Source organism: Dromaius novaehollandiae, chromosome 3, assembly GCF_036370855.1.
Source record: "Dromaius novaehollandiae isolate bDroNov1 chromosome 3, bDroNov1.hap1, whole genome shotgun sequence".
Lineage (NCBI taxonomy): Eukaryota > Metazoa > Chordata > Aves > Casuariiformes > Dromaiidae > Dromaius > Dromaius novaehollandiae.
In genome coordinates, this window is record NC_088100.1 from 112457396 (window position 1) to 112471654 (window position 14259).

Genomic DNA, 14259 nt, shown 5'->3' on the forward strand with positions numbered 1-14259 from the left:
GATGAGGGAGGGGGAAACAAATAGGCCCTTTCCCACCCAAAGGAAGCCTGTGCCTGTGTGCACACATGCAGGGAGAATGGAAGACGACCGTTCCCATACGCTGCGCCCACTGTTCATGGAGAGGGGAGATCAGGCAAAAAGCAATCTCATACTCTCCGGCTTAAACTCCCAAGCTTGCAATTTATCTACAGAAGTCACTTCAGTCCTAATCAAGACGTGTATGTGAAGAGGAGGAAGAGCTTCCCAGAGGACAAACGGGTGGGAACAGGAATGACTTCAGAAAGAAAAGTATACAGAAAAGATAACAGCATTAATCTTTTCCATTAAATACATGTTTGAAAAGGAAGAACAAATAAGAAAAACACCTTTCATTTTATTTCCAAATGTGTGCAATTAGCCCAACACTTGCAACACACTGACCGAAGAGCTAAATAAAAATATCACTCACCACCTGGATCTTCAGTGCGTTGTGATTACAGCCACTTAGCAAAAAGGAAAGGCTAAACATGTATTCCCTAGAAAGAATAAGCAAGACAGCTGTGGTACAGACATGGAAAGAGCCATCGGCCTACAACAAATGAGTTCACGTGATCCAAAAACAGCAGCAGTGTTTAAAGGTGAAACACCCTTGGTCCTGACACATGCGTCCTAGGAATGTCTGTCCTCAGCAGCACCATGCCAGATTGACAAGGCTCTGTTGTGCTCACATTTTCTGCTTGGTTGGTACCAGCTCCTGGATTGCTTTTACTCCTCCATCTATATCAAAACAGAAGCCCGTAACTTCTCTTCTTTCTTCTACCACCACTGATGCTGGGAGTCGGGGTTGCCAAAAGGTGCACACCAGGACCAGTGTGGAAATCCCTGGCTTCCTTAGTGCCAGAGGATGGAAGAATGGCAGACCAACCCACGGGGAGGAGGGGAAAGAAAAGGAGGGAGAGGGAAGAGAAAGAAAGGAAAACCTCTATGCTGCCAAGCAGCCAGTCTTCAGTGATGATGCTCATGTTCAGATTTTCCCAGGAATTCCCTAGAAAAGGACACAGGACACAGCAGTGACTCGCAGGGTCTGAGCACTCACAGCTACAGGGAACAAAAGGGTTTGAGCTTTGCTCTCACCCAGTGGCTCCCACCAGGAGAGGGAAATGCAAGCAGCAGAAGTAGCTGCCCCGCAAACCCCCCTTCCAGAGCACCCAGCTCACTGCAGAAATGAGCCGGAGAGGGGAAGCGCTCCCAGCTTCCCATGGTTTCCCTTCCCCCTGCTTTGCAAGGAGCAGGAGCACTCCACTAAAACCAGCGTGAGTAGCCCACCCACCCTGGAGGTCAAAGGGGTTTGCAGAAGACCTGCTCAGTATAGGTGCCTGCTGCACATCTCTCTCAGTCCCAGCTGCATGCCACAGTGCTGCCCTAAAGCCACAAGCACCGGTCCCACCCTGCGCTGGAAGAGACCCCACCACCTGGGCAGTTACCGCAGTATTCGAGGTAGCTCTGGACTCCTGTAGATGTACTTGTGCCGGTAGCCAAGGTCTGTGTGGAATGGGACGAACTGCACCTTGTAGTCTCGGAAACTCCGCGACGTCGCGGCAATGTTGTAAAGCTGAGTCCAGGTGGAGGAGGCAGGGGAGGGGCACACGTCACTCCAAACCAGTAAACTCCCCTCAACCAGCACCTTGCTTACAACTGGGTTATGGGCCCTGGCTTGACCAGGCTTGTTGGCTCTAGCTTCGTTGCACTACGATTTGCCACCCCAGCACCACAGAATTTGTGGTCCCTTTGAGCTATACATCTCTGTGCATGTCTTCTGTTGGCTGCCTTTTTGTCTGGCTATATACAACATGCCTGGGATGTTGTTCTATCCACAATCGATCCCTCCCACCAGATCAGTTTGCAGAGCCACACATGTACCTTCTTTCCCAGATGAAATGGTACCACGGGGTCATCCTCAGCATGAAGGATAAGCAGGGAGCAGGAAATATATTTCACACTGTAAAACAGACAACACCACCACCAAAGCTTAGAAGAACCATTTTGCCAGGCCTCACAAACCAGAGCATTCAGGTTAGCTTTCTGGAGTGAGAAATGCAGAGCTGGTCTCTCTCAGATGGCTGCATGCGAGTGATTTTAACTGTGGGACTTAATTAGAAATAGAAGGAACTGTTATTTAGGTAAGCCTTAAATTCCTCCCCTTCTCTGGCTATCTGGAAGCAGCTACAACCTACAAACCCCTGGCTGCTTTCCCAACCCCATATCAGCTCCACTGAGTGGCACTGGAGCTCAGGCAGTCAGCAGCATTTGGATGCATTTTCCTCCCTTCCCAAAATGACCTCTGCCACAAAGAGTTCCGTACTGATGTCAAAGCTAGTTAAAAGAAATGGCATGCAAACAACTGCAAGGTTTCAAAACAGCACACCATGCTATGAAGGGTGGGCTGACCCTCAGTGAGCTCCCAGGACTCTAACACCAACACACTTGGATTTTCAAAGAAACTGCAATGACAAACATCTTGCAGGTCATTAACTGCAGTTTAGATCTCAAATGCTATTACCCAGGCACCGTTAGCTTGATCTATAGAAAATTAACTGGTGAGGAACATCCTTGGAAGAATTCTTTGCTGTTCAGACCAGGGAGAAGTGGCTCACCCCACTGCAGAGCAAGGTCCCCAGACATTGTTTGGTTTTGGTACGGGAAACCAAACCCAAAAATGCTCAGGCTCTTGAATGAAAGCCTCAGTGAAAGCACACAATGTTACTATGCACAGGGTGTGCATAGTATGTACATTAATAGTTATGTAAATGCACAACAGACAGATCTTCCCAAACCTTCAACGTCCCGATGCTGCTGCTTCATGTGTAACGTACATTTGAAAGGCGAAGGTATGAGACCACAGATTGCATTAGCATATCCCAGAGCAGTTTCTATGCTCTCCTTTGCATCTCTCCTCATTAAAAAACAATTAAAACAGTCAAAAAAATCACAGTAAGAGAAAGAGCTCCACTGTGCAAAGCCATGCTGCACCCATGACTACTAGAGCTGCTGAAATCCCTTCAGGAAGTTTATTGCTTCAACAGCAAAGGAGTGGAACGTGCAGTCCCATGTATATCCTCCTTGGTGTATGCCCTGGCTCACTGCAGCCGTGACTGAAATCCCACAAACAGGGAACTCACTTCTCATCATTTGCAAATTTAATTCCACTTGTTGTGATGGGGTCAAGGAAGAACCAGTCAAACCCAGGGAAGTATCTGTATATCTGAGAAAAAGAGTTTGTGTTAGTGGCAGGCATCAGCAGGACGGTTACACAAACAGCAGTATTTGGGCAGGGCAGCACCGTCCCAGAAACATCCCTTGACTGCTGGCTGGGCTCTCTGCAGTGAGACGACATGCGCTTCCACCAACACCTTTTTTCCTTTCTTTTTTCAGACCCATTTTATCAGCCTGCTTGTGACCAGGTTCTCCAGGTGCTTGTATGGCCAAGGCCTCTAGGTATCATGCAGCTGCTGGGAGCAAGCCAGCTTTATCCCAAGGCCTCTCCAGCCTGGCCACATCCAATGGGAGTTTGCTCAGTTCAGAGCTGACTTGCAGCCAGGTTGAATGGAGGAGATGGCCATGGCCATGTCAAAATCAATTCATTAGTGCCTCTGGGCAGATGCAAAAAGGCCATGCTATGATGGGGCTGTCAAGGGAAGACCAACTTTGCAATCGCTTTTCTCACAGCCCATGAGACAACTTCCTGCAGCAGGAAGGCTACAGCATGGACCAGGCTGTATGCTGCTGAGAGCCAATCTCTCTTCTGCTCCCTCCTCTTACTGCCCTTTCTAGTCCCACCTTCTGTCTTATTTTGCCAGCCTCCACACATGGCTCTGGTACTGGTTATTGCACTGAAAGACCCTCATAGCCCCAGGTCTTCCCAGCAGCCGCCTTGAAGTGTGGCTCTTTACTCCTGACTCTTACCAATACCACGGCTGCCCCACAGGGCAAGCAGCCAGTTCAGCTGTGTCTCTGACGAAGGTTAATTTCTAGGGGTACAATTACAAGCCATTAGCACAAGAGCCGCTGTGTACTTGCCACAGAAAAGGGGTGACTTCGTGCCTCCTCGCGTATGTTGGTGAACGGAGATTCCAGTATCAGGGCATCTGGGGGGGTTTCTGAAAAGCCAAAGGCAACGTGAAGTGCAATGGTGCAGACGGCCAGCACGGTCAGGGTCTAGCGCACAAAAGTGGCTGCCGCCATGGCACACCAAGGGCAGCCTCGTCATGACCGCAAAGCTGAACGGAAACCTGGGACTGAAGAGCATCTGGCCTCCACACTTACCTCTCTCGCAGAGGCGCCTCACAAGATTTGTTGCAACCCTGGGAAGAAGAACAACAGGCATTTATCTGGTGCAGATCCTTTGCAAAAAAACAAAGCCTGGCACCTGCTGCTCCCCAAAGATGTACAGCTTGACTGCCGAAACATCGGCATCTCATACTGTTTGAGGTCTGGCAGCCAGCTGCACAATGACTTGGGTCCCCATAGGTCCTGTACTGTCTACAATACCCGATTGCCTCAAATGGCATTGGGTACCTGCATTTAGGCAAGCGAACAAGCCCGAGGAAGCGGCACAGCACATAGTCGCTTGAAAAAATATGCCATGAGGAAGCTCTGGCCCAGGAAGGGATGATCCTGAACATGGGGAAAATACAGATGAAGAGCAGAAGCGCGAGGCTTTGCCATCATGCTAAACATCCTGCTTTGTTTGAGAGGAGGCAATGAAGAGACACTGTCCTGCAATACCTCCCTGCCCCAGCAACATGTTCATCTGACAGGAAGGTGAGCCACAGCAATCTCAAATGGTCACCTGCGGAGCGCTACACTCACAGTAATTCTTGCGTTTGCTCTCTGCTCCTCCCCAAATCAAGGGGATAAAAGTGCATGCTGCCTGCTGAGCATTGTCTACCTCCAGACAGCAATGGAAGGGGAGGAAGGGGGAAAGGAAAGTTAAAAACATACAGGTAAAAGCATTTTGGACTGCAGATTGTCTTTGAAAGACACATACAGGCATAGGTTCACCACAGGAAAAGACCAGTGCAGTCCCACTTTTTTTCTCCACTTGCTTAAACAGAATCATATTATTCCAAGTGTAGCCCACTAGGCAATGAAGGCTCAAGATCAGTTCCTGCATAATCTTTCACTATCACCCTTTCCACTCTGAGGAGTGCAAAGGAGAAGCTACTCGGCAGCAGTTAGGCCACAGACTCCCAGTCAGTCTGGGGATTATGGCGACCAGCACCTTTGTCCGAGGTCAGCACTCAGTGTTTTTCAGGAGTTGTTAAGTCCCCCTGGGCCTAGATGCTTACCCTGTGCCCAAGGAGTGTCCCCATATATAGACAGGGTTGTCTCCACTTCTTGCTTTTATCCAGTCAAAGACATGAAGGGCATCGTAGGTCATTCCCCTCTCGGACGGGCTACCTATTGAGTCGCCCCAGCCTGAAACACAAATAGTCCCTCTAAGAATTGCACACACTGCCCAGCAAAACCAGCCAGCTCTTCCCATCGTGGGTTTAGTCAATGAAATCAACAGCTGGATCTCCAACACTGCCATGCTGCATTCCTGCACCTCCCCACCTGTGACAGCCCAGCTCCCAAACCTTAGCTGCTTTTGCAGGCGTATAACCAATTTGTAAGTGGATTCTCTAACAGCTGAAGAATAGGATGCTAGGTTCAAAAACCCAAACATTTCACAAGGCATCTACGTCAGCTTGTCCACACTGTTCAGTCAATGCCCCCCAGGCAATTTTCCACCCTCCTGATTGCTTTGGCTCTACCTCTCCCCCTACTGCAGTGTGTCCTACACATCTTTTGCTGAGCAGCAAGCATGCCAAATCCTTTCTGCTATCTAATAAGCAGCCACAGAAGCTGTGCAGCTTTCAGGACTGAAAAAAACCTTGCATGGCAAGCTCCCACAAAGAAACTTCTCTTGAATTCTTGATAAAGACACGATGGGTGAATTTCTTTCCTGTATGATCAGTGGAATTAAACTGCAGCCATGGTTTAAATATTAAGAAGGAAAAAGCAGCAGATGCTCAACGCCTAAGGGCACAGAGCTGCAAAATGGTCGTAGCTTCTGCTGAGGATGATAGCAATACTTCAGCTTTGCAAGAACTTAAGACTAGCCCACCACCTCTGGGAGACCAAATGGAACAATAATAAATAGGATTTCTATTAAAAGTACACATATTTGTGGAGCAGAAATAGCACTATACAAACAATCTTGACAATTTCATTTCAACTCTTGTGGGTTTTTTTAAGCTTTGGAATCATTTTAGTAAGGAGATTCACGATTTCTGCAAATGGCTTACAAATCAGAAATGTCTTCTGAAACAGCTAGTACAACTTCTCTGAATTGTCAATACCCCACAGCACATGGTTGCGCCTCAAGGCAGAACAGCCTTGACTCATTTGTGTGATTTAAAGGGAAAAAAGACTGACTTAAAATTAATTGTGCCCTGATCCTTTTTGCACTATTTTGTCCTCTTTTACAAGCAGCCGATACAATTCATATTCCTCCTGTGCATAGTTACAGACATTCCATCATATGCAGGAATAAACTTTGAGGGACCATTTACTCTATGTCTTGTTATCTCATCCATCAGTTCTAAAAAAGAAATGCAAGTTCAATTCCCTGTGTGACCTCAGAAAAGTCAATTAAATCATGCCTGTAAGGCTACATCTACGTGGGCTTACTAGTCTCCAGGTGTGCACCTCAAGGATGCCTTGACTGCATGCTGTAACGGCATGCAGACCAGGATCACCCTCTGCTCCTTAGCTCCCAAAACAAGGAGCCCTGGGTACAAGGACAGGCAAGAGCCATAGTCTCGGAAGATGGACATTCAGGTCGCAGGGCCTAATGCTATGCCACAGCCAGAACCCTGGCAGCCTAGTTGCACACATTTTCCAAGCTGCACACTTAGCCTCCATCTGCCAAGAAGGAATGAGCATGCTACCTCTTTTCACAGCAGCAGTTAAAGACTGAGGGCCCTCAGACACAACAGTAACGGCAGCAAAGATGGACAGTGTCTTGGATATCTTTTCAGCAACAGAAAAAATAAGAAAGACCTCAATGCTATGCAAGTGCTATGCAGAAGAAAGCATGGGCACTGGAAAGACATTTCTCCAAGCTCTTCAAAGCTCCATAGGGAAAAGAAAATAAAAAAAACCCACCCACATCCAATTAGCTGGCAGCAAGTGTTTATAAAACAACATTTTGCCAAGAACAAAGTAGTTGCTTCCACATAAAGAGAGCACTAAAAGTTTTTCATAATTAAAAAACAAACAAAAAAACCCCAAACCACACCACACCCTACATACCTCGATAATCAAATGTGACTACGTGGTAACCAAGAGAGCTGAGAACCTGGAGGGGAGAGAAAGATGCAGAAACCCATCACAAACCCATCCGTAGCAGGCACGCGCTTGCCTCAGGCCAAGATGCAGGGATCTAATTTTTAATATTATCAGCCCAAAATAGTGAAGTGGCAACTTTCAGCTTTTCAGTGTAGCAGGCACAGGGCTTTCAGTACTAATCACCTCAGGCTGCTGGTTTTACTCCATTTGTTTCCTGGTCCTCAAGACAGACTACACTGGATGTCAGCATTATATTAGATGTATCTTCGCCCTTTAACAGTTTTGCCTTTAAGATTTGCACATATCTTGTGTCCATTTCCCATACACACACTTTCAGGTTTTCCAGTGAAACAGTACAACAGGGGCTTCATTTAGATTATTCAAATTTGCAGTTGGACACTACCCAGGTGAATATATGAATGCATAAATATTAGCATTCCATATAGGAGGCTGTTTCAGGTTTCAAAAGGCTTAAATGCATGCATGCAAAACATGCAATTGCTTTACATGAAGATTTGTTTCACAACCAATGGTAACCCCAACAAAATCTGTTAAAAGCATGTAAAAATACCCATGTTAGATCAACTTGCTTGAAAAAAGCCTCAGTAAAAATGATGCTAGCATTCCAAAGTACCATTGCATGGTACAAATCTAATAGATCTACAGTGGATCCAAAAAAAAAAAAAAAGTCAAAAAGATTAAAGTGTTTTTGCTCTCATGGCCTCAGTATGGTAAAAAAAAAATCTTAGTATTACATTATACTCAATCTTCTAATAAACAAAGGGAAACACATCTGATGTAATACCAAGAATTCATTTTTAGCATAACTGAAATCTTTACAGTCTAGGTTATTGTTATTAGCTCAGATCTAATTAGTGCAGACGAATGAAAGAGGACAATACAGAAAAGAGAGGGGTTTAGGTAAGTTGTCAGCATTCCCAAGTCCTTTGCTGGGAGGACTACAATGCTGATGGTTTCTTGCTCCTCACTCTAGGGCCAATTTGGAGCTAATTTCCATACATTTCTGACATACTCTGCACCTTATGCTCTCATCACTGATCTGCGACTCCCATGTTACATACCAGATTAGCTTACACAGTGTTTTTCACATATGTTGAGCACTTGTTCTCTTTGTTACCCCTAAAACCAGTTTTGCCCAGGTCCCAGGTCTGCACGTCTCTAGCTGACTGCTGGAGTCAGAGCCCTGGGGTCTCCAGGGCCAGCCTGTGCCCCCCACAGCTGCACTCCTACGTTGTCATTTGCAAGGTCTCTGCTGTCGTACCAGGCCTGTACTCCCCTATGCTGCATCACTATGCTGGGTCATTAGTACTTCATTTGATACAGTAACTATATCTGTAACTTCTATTACATAAAAACCCATTACTATTAATCATTACAGTGATTTTCTCTATATACGCTCTCTGTGTGAAAACTGTCACTGTTTATATTAAAAATTACAGCTATAGAACATGATTATACAAAGCTCAGTAGAAGGAAAACCAAATAGCCAGCAGCCACCTGGTCATTAGACAGTTGCTGTTATGGCTAAACCAGCTCAAACAGTGCTCCAGGAAGCTTCAAGACAATTTCAGAAAAGGCCTGACAAGCCTCAGCCCTGTTACTAGCAGTGACAATACTATATTCACTGGGCTACAAGGCTGCAATCTCTTTTTGACAGCCTACCAACTGCACTGTCACTGAAGTCCAGCCAGGATATTGCAAACCCTCCTGTTGCTCAAAGCACCAGGACTGAACAATGGATTTTCTTGGAGGCGTTCAACCTTTCCTACCTCATCGTGCCTCATGATGACCTGCAGAGGACTGAGGGCAGTGCACAGCTCTTCACTGTGATGTATAGCCATTATGAGGTTGCCAAGAGTTTGATTTTATAGCCCAGTGAATAAAATCACCAAAATGATTAAGATGACACCTACATGATGCAAAGCCAACTTCACAACTCCTGTAGCTGCAGGAGACCATTCTCAGAGGGACTGCAGCCAGGTGCAGTGCTCTGTAGTGTGGACTACAACCTTAAGGGCTCATAACTTAAAACTAACAGTTGGATGATCTAGTATTAGTTATTTTTGTCTAAGAACCATCCCTAATGGTACTGGGACTATCACAGTTTACAACTAGAATTAGATCTGTCAGCTGAGTGTTCCTTCTATGGGTACAGTGTGACTTTAACCTTAAGAGGGGTTACATTACATATAAACATATTATCAGGTAGAATTATACATAATCAGATTAATTTACAATGATGTGTGGACATACAGTATGCACACAAATACAACTGGATGTTATGCAGACAATTAGAGACTGATTGGAAATGGAGAGGACAATTCCATAGTCCCAGCAGAATCTGAATGGTCACCCAAAGACGGAGAACCGGTATCTTCACACATACCTCACATACTTTGCCCTGCTGCTTGCATCAAGCTCACCCTTCCTCCAACTGTCTGTGTTACTTCTCGGCGCTACCCACTGGGTTACGTTATTCTGCTACCCCTCTTCTGATATCATTTCCCCCACTAAGGGATATTTGGAATTTATAGTAGTAGTATAGTAGTAACTGCAACAGCTCCCAAGTCACTCCTTTGCTCAAAATTCCTTTGCTTTTTGCTATTGAACAATACTACCAATGAAGATTGAACTGTTTCTTTCCTGTTGATACATTTTATATTGCCTCTGCAATCTGCCGGACCATACCTCTGTCCCCTTAAGTTTTTATAACAGTTTTGGTAATTAAATTAAAATTGTAAATACACAGTCTATCAGTCTCTCTGGCTATCCTGGAGAGTTCTCCTTGCAAGGGGAAATTTGGGGGGTAGAGAACTGCATTCTTCTAGACCTTCCTGGCACAATTACCATCCTCCAGCCTGGCTGGGTCCAGATCATCCCTTGTGTTTCTATATGAACTCTCTTTATCAGGGCTCTCCTTACAAGCTGCTACAATCCCCTTTTCAGCTTTGCATCCATGCTGTCAGGGCTGGTCCCTACCTCACTGTGTGAGATCAGCCCCTGCAGGAGGATAGCATTATTGTTCATCCCAGGTTACTGTTCCCACGGCAGCTCTGCCTTCCTCCATCTGAATATGCAATTTCACCCTCTGTCTGTTCTTCCTGCAAACACCCCTTTGGCTTTCTCCCTGCATTTACCTTCTCAGAGCATTGGCCTGACCTGCACCAACCACCACTTGTACCTCATAGCTGGCTCTGGCTGCCACAGAGTGTTCAGAGCCATTCATCAACACCAGACAAGTACTCTGGCTGTCAGACCAGAGCAGAGCTACAGGCTCCCTCAATGGAAGCAGCTTTGGGAGAAAGGAAAGTTTCAAACCCAGCACTGAGCCCTTGGAAGGGTGCCCCAACATCAAGAGGATCAGACTAGTCCTTCTCTCCATGCTGGTGACCAGAATGGGCAGCAGACATCTAGCCAGAGCACCATCCATCCCACCAGCCTTTCCCCCAAACTTCCTACCTGCTGGCTTACAGCCAACACAGCATCCATCCCCCATTTTCCTCTACCTCTGTAAGGCTTATGAGCAGGTTAGTTTGGCCAACACCACTAGCTGCCTCCTTCATCGTCCTCCTTCCCATTGCCCTCCCCATGGCATTTTAGCCAGGCGAGATGGGATGCCAATGGGAGCTGCAGCATAGTTGCAAGGTGATGGCCATGCTGTAGGCCCCAAAACACAGGCAGTGGACCCCGCTTTCAGACTCACACGATAAGAAGTTTGGAGCAGCCTAAACCATTTCCAGGTGGGCAGAAATAGCACTCACATCTGTTTGCACTGCAAGACACGTGGCCACCAAGCTCTCTCTCCAGAGCTTAGGGACAGCACAGCCAGGCTGACAGGCTGATGTCAGCCCAATTGCCCCTGGAAGACTCCTGCTGCTGACTGCTCCAGTGGCCTGAGAAGCACAGGGAGAGAGCGAGACAGTGGATGCCCAGGGTAGAGCCCATACTTCCCTGCAAAGGGCAGAAGAGAAGCCACCCCAAAAGGGACTGATAAGGGAGCTTGTGGGGATTGCTTCCCAGGGAACTATGACAGGTAGAGCAAAGGAACCAGGTGGGAAGACAAACTTCCACAAGATCATGTTTCTCCAGTCCTTTTGACACTTGCTATAACTGGTGGAGTGAAAGAAGCTAGATGTGCAATGCCACAGCCAGAGGCACGAGGAAGGGACAGCACTACTCACAGTGAAGAGGTGGGCAGCCAGCCTGGCTGTGCAGCCACTGTGTCAGACCTGCCAATCCTAACAGCATCCTCCTGGGCAAGGAGAGATTTCCCAGGGCCCAGGGAGCACAAAGACCAGGAGGATAAGTCTGCACACCTCTTACCAGAGGTCTTGCAGGGGTACCAGTATCACCCAAGCAGAAAACAGGATCAGGCAAATGAACTGAACAAACATCCAGGCAGCAGGAGAGGGCCAGGAACAGATGCCAGTTGCATGGAACCACACAGGAGACATTCCAAAGCCTTTGTGGGGCTCCCTGCACTCAGCAAGCTCAGCTTTGGCTTCAGCACATCACACTCAAGTTGGTCCTCCAGCTTTCCCCAACCCCAACATGAGTCTGAAGTACCAGCACTGTCCTGCCTCTGACTCCTGCTGCTCAGCACAGCCAAGAGCAGCAAGGAAGCATCCAAGACAGCAGCCACACCTGGAAAGAGCAAAGAGTTCCCTAAAAACAGACGGGCATGGTGCGATGCACCTCCAGCCAAGCTCTTCTCTTGGTGGTGAGCTGGAGGGCTGGATGCCACAAGGCTACGCTAAGCAAACATGCTCAGTGGAAAATAGGAGATGCAGCAACTTGAATCTGTCTGGCACCTCTCCCAGCCAGCTGCTCCTACCAAAAGCAGTAGCCCTCTTATAGCAGCCAGCAAACAACAGGGCTGCCCTCAGGACAACCCTAGGCGCAGGCAAGAGCAATCTGCACACTCGCCCAAACCGAGGCTGGCCATGCTCAGGCTCCCTGACCACCAAGACTAGCCTCAGAATCACAGAAGGGTTGAGATTGGAAGGGACCTTGAGATTATCTAGTCCAACTCCCCTGCTCAAGCAGGGTCACCTACAGCAGGTTGTCGTCCAGGACTGTGTCCAGTCGGGTGTGGAATATCTCCAAGGATGGTGACTCCACAAGCTCTCTGGGCAACCTCTTCCAGTTCTCTGTTATCCTCACAGTAAAGAGGTGTTTTCTCATGTTCAAGTAGAACTTCCTGTGTTTCCATTTGTGCCTGTTGCCCCTCATCCTGTCACTGGGCACTACTGACAAGAGTCTGGCCCCATCCTCTTTACACCTTCCCTTCAGATATTTATAAACATTGATAAGACCTACCCTGACCCTTTTCTCCAGCCTGAACTGTCCCAGCTCTCTCATGAAAGATACTCCAGTCCCTTCATCAATCTTTGTGGCCTTTCACTGGACTTGCTCCAGTAAATCCATGTCTGTCTTGTACTGGGGAGCCCAGAATTGGGCACAGTGCTCCATATATGGCCTCACCAGTGCTGAGTAGAGGGAAAGGATCACCTGCCTCAACCTGCTGGCAACGCTCTTCCTAATGCAACCCAAGATACCACTGGCCTTCTTGGACACAAGGGCAGGTTGCTGGCTCATGGTGAACTTGTCCACCAGGACTCCCAGGTCCTTCTCCACAGAGCTGCTTTCCAGCAGGTCAGCCCCCAGCCCATATTGGTGTGTGGGGTTATTCCTCCCTAGATGCAGGACTCCACACTTCCTGTTGTTGAACTTGATGAGGTTCCTCTCTGCCCAACTCTCCAGCCTGCGGAGGTCCCTCTGAATGGCAGCACAGCCCTCTGGTGTATCAGCCACTTGTCCCAGGTTTTTAGCATCAGCAAGCTTGCTGAGGGTGCACTCTGTCCCTTCATCCAGGTCACGGACGAGTAAGTTGAGCAGGATTGGAGCCAGTACGGACCCCTGGGCTACACTGCTAGCTACAGGCCTCCAACTAGACACTGCGCCACTGACCACAGAGCCCTCTGAACTCTGCCATTCAGCCAGTTTCCAATTCACCTCACTCTGCTCATCTGGCCTGTCAGCTTGCCTATGAGGATGTTACAAGAGACAGTGTCAAAAGCCTTCAGGGTTAAGGCAAACAACATCCACTGCTCTCCCCTCATCTACCCAGCCAGTCATTCCAGGCTATCAGGTTGCCTCCTCACAGCACATCACTGTTCAGTGGCACAGCTCGTATACTCAGGTCTCCTTTCCCTAGCAGAGGGCAGCCACAGAGGCTAAGAGCAGGGGCAAAGATGAAGGTCACCTCATAACTTTACCAAAGGGAAGAGCTGATGGAGCATTCCCACTCCTGCACCCATTTGACTCAAAGCCGAAATGCAGTCAAGCCACTTACAGAGGCCAATACATCCAAGGACCTGCTGAGCCCCAACCACAGGCACTGTCCTGCTGTTTAGCTCCAGAGGCACCTTTCTCCCTCAGCGAGGAGGAGGGATAAGCAGAAAAAGCAGCAGCAACTGCCACTACCCACCCTCACAGCCTCCAGAGCTGGAAGGTGTCCACCTCAATCCTGCAATTAGGGCACAGCTCTGCTGCCCATAGGGCAAACGGGCCAATCACCCCTTCACATGAGACCATATCATGTCTCCCTTCCTACCTTGACACTAGGCAGCTGCATTTTCTGAGAACCCACTTCCCAAGTGGGAAAACAGACATGCAAAGCAAGACCAAGGTATCACAACAGACACACAAGAGGAAGAACAACCTCCACCACCAATTCCTCCTGGTGAAGGACCTACACAGCTGATGACCAGCTGTAACATCCCTGCCTGAAGCCAATGACCCTGGGAGCATCCCAATCCTGTGCCCTGCATTAACAGCCTCTTCTGTTTAATTTTTTTTTAT

General features: G+C 47.9%; 1 protein-coding gene across 1 annotated transcript in view; it reads right to left on the reverse strand.

Moving 5' to 3' along the window:
• Positions 1-353: 353 nt before the first annotated feature.
• Positions 354-14259, reverse strand: part of ABHD12 (abhydrolase domain containing 12, lysophospholipase) — a 44756-nt gene continuing 30850 nt past the window's right edge. Inside the window, exons 6-13 of the mRNA XM_064509839.1 lie at positions 7339-7384; positions 5328-5457; positions 4303-4340; positions 4057-4136; positions 3159-3241; positions 1900-1978; positions 1464-1591; positions 354-1024 (exon numbers count right to left, since the gene is read on the reverse strand). Coding sequence (XP_064365909.1) covers positions 985-1024; positions 1464-1591; positions 1900-1978; positions 3159-3241; positions 4057-4136; positions 4303-4340; positions 5328-5457; positions 7339-7384 — 624 coding nt within the window. The 3' untranslated portion in view covers positions 354-984. The remainder of the gene's footprint in view (positions 1025-1463; positions 1592-1899; positions 1979-3158; positions 3242-4056; positions 4137-4302; positions 4341-5327; positions 5458-7338; positions 7385-14259) is intronic.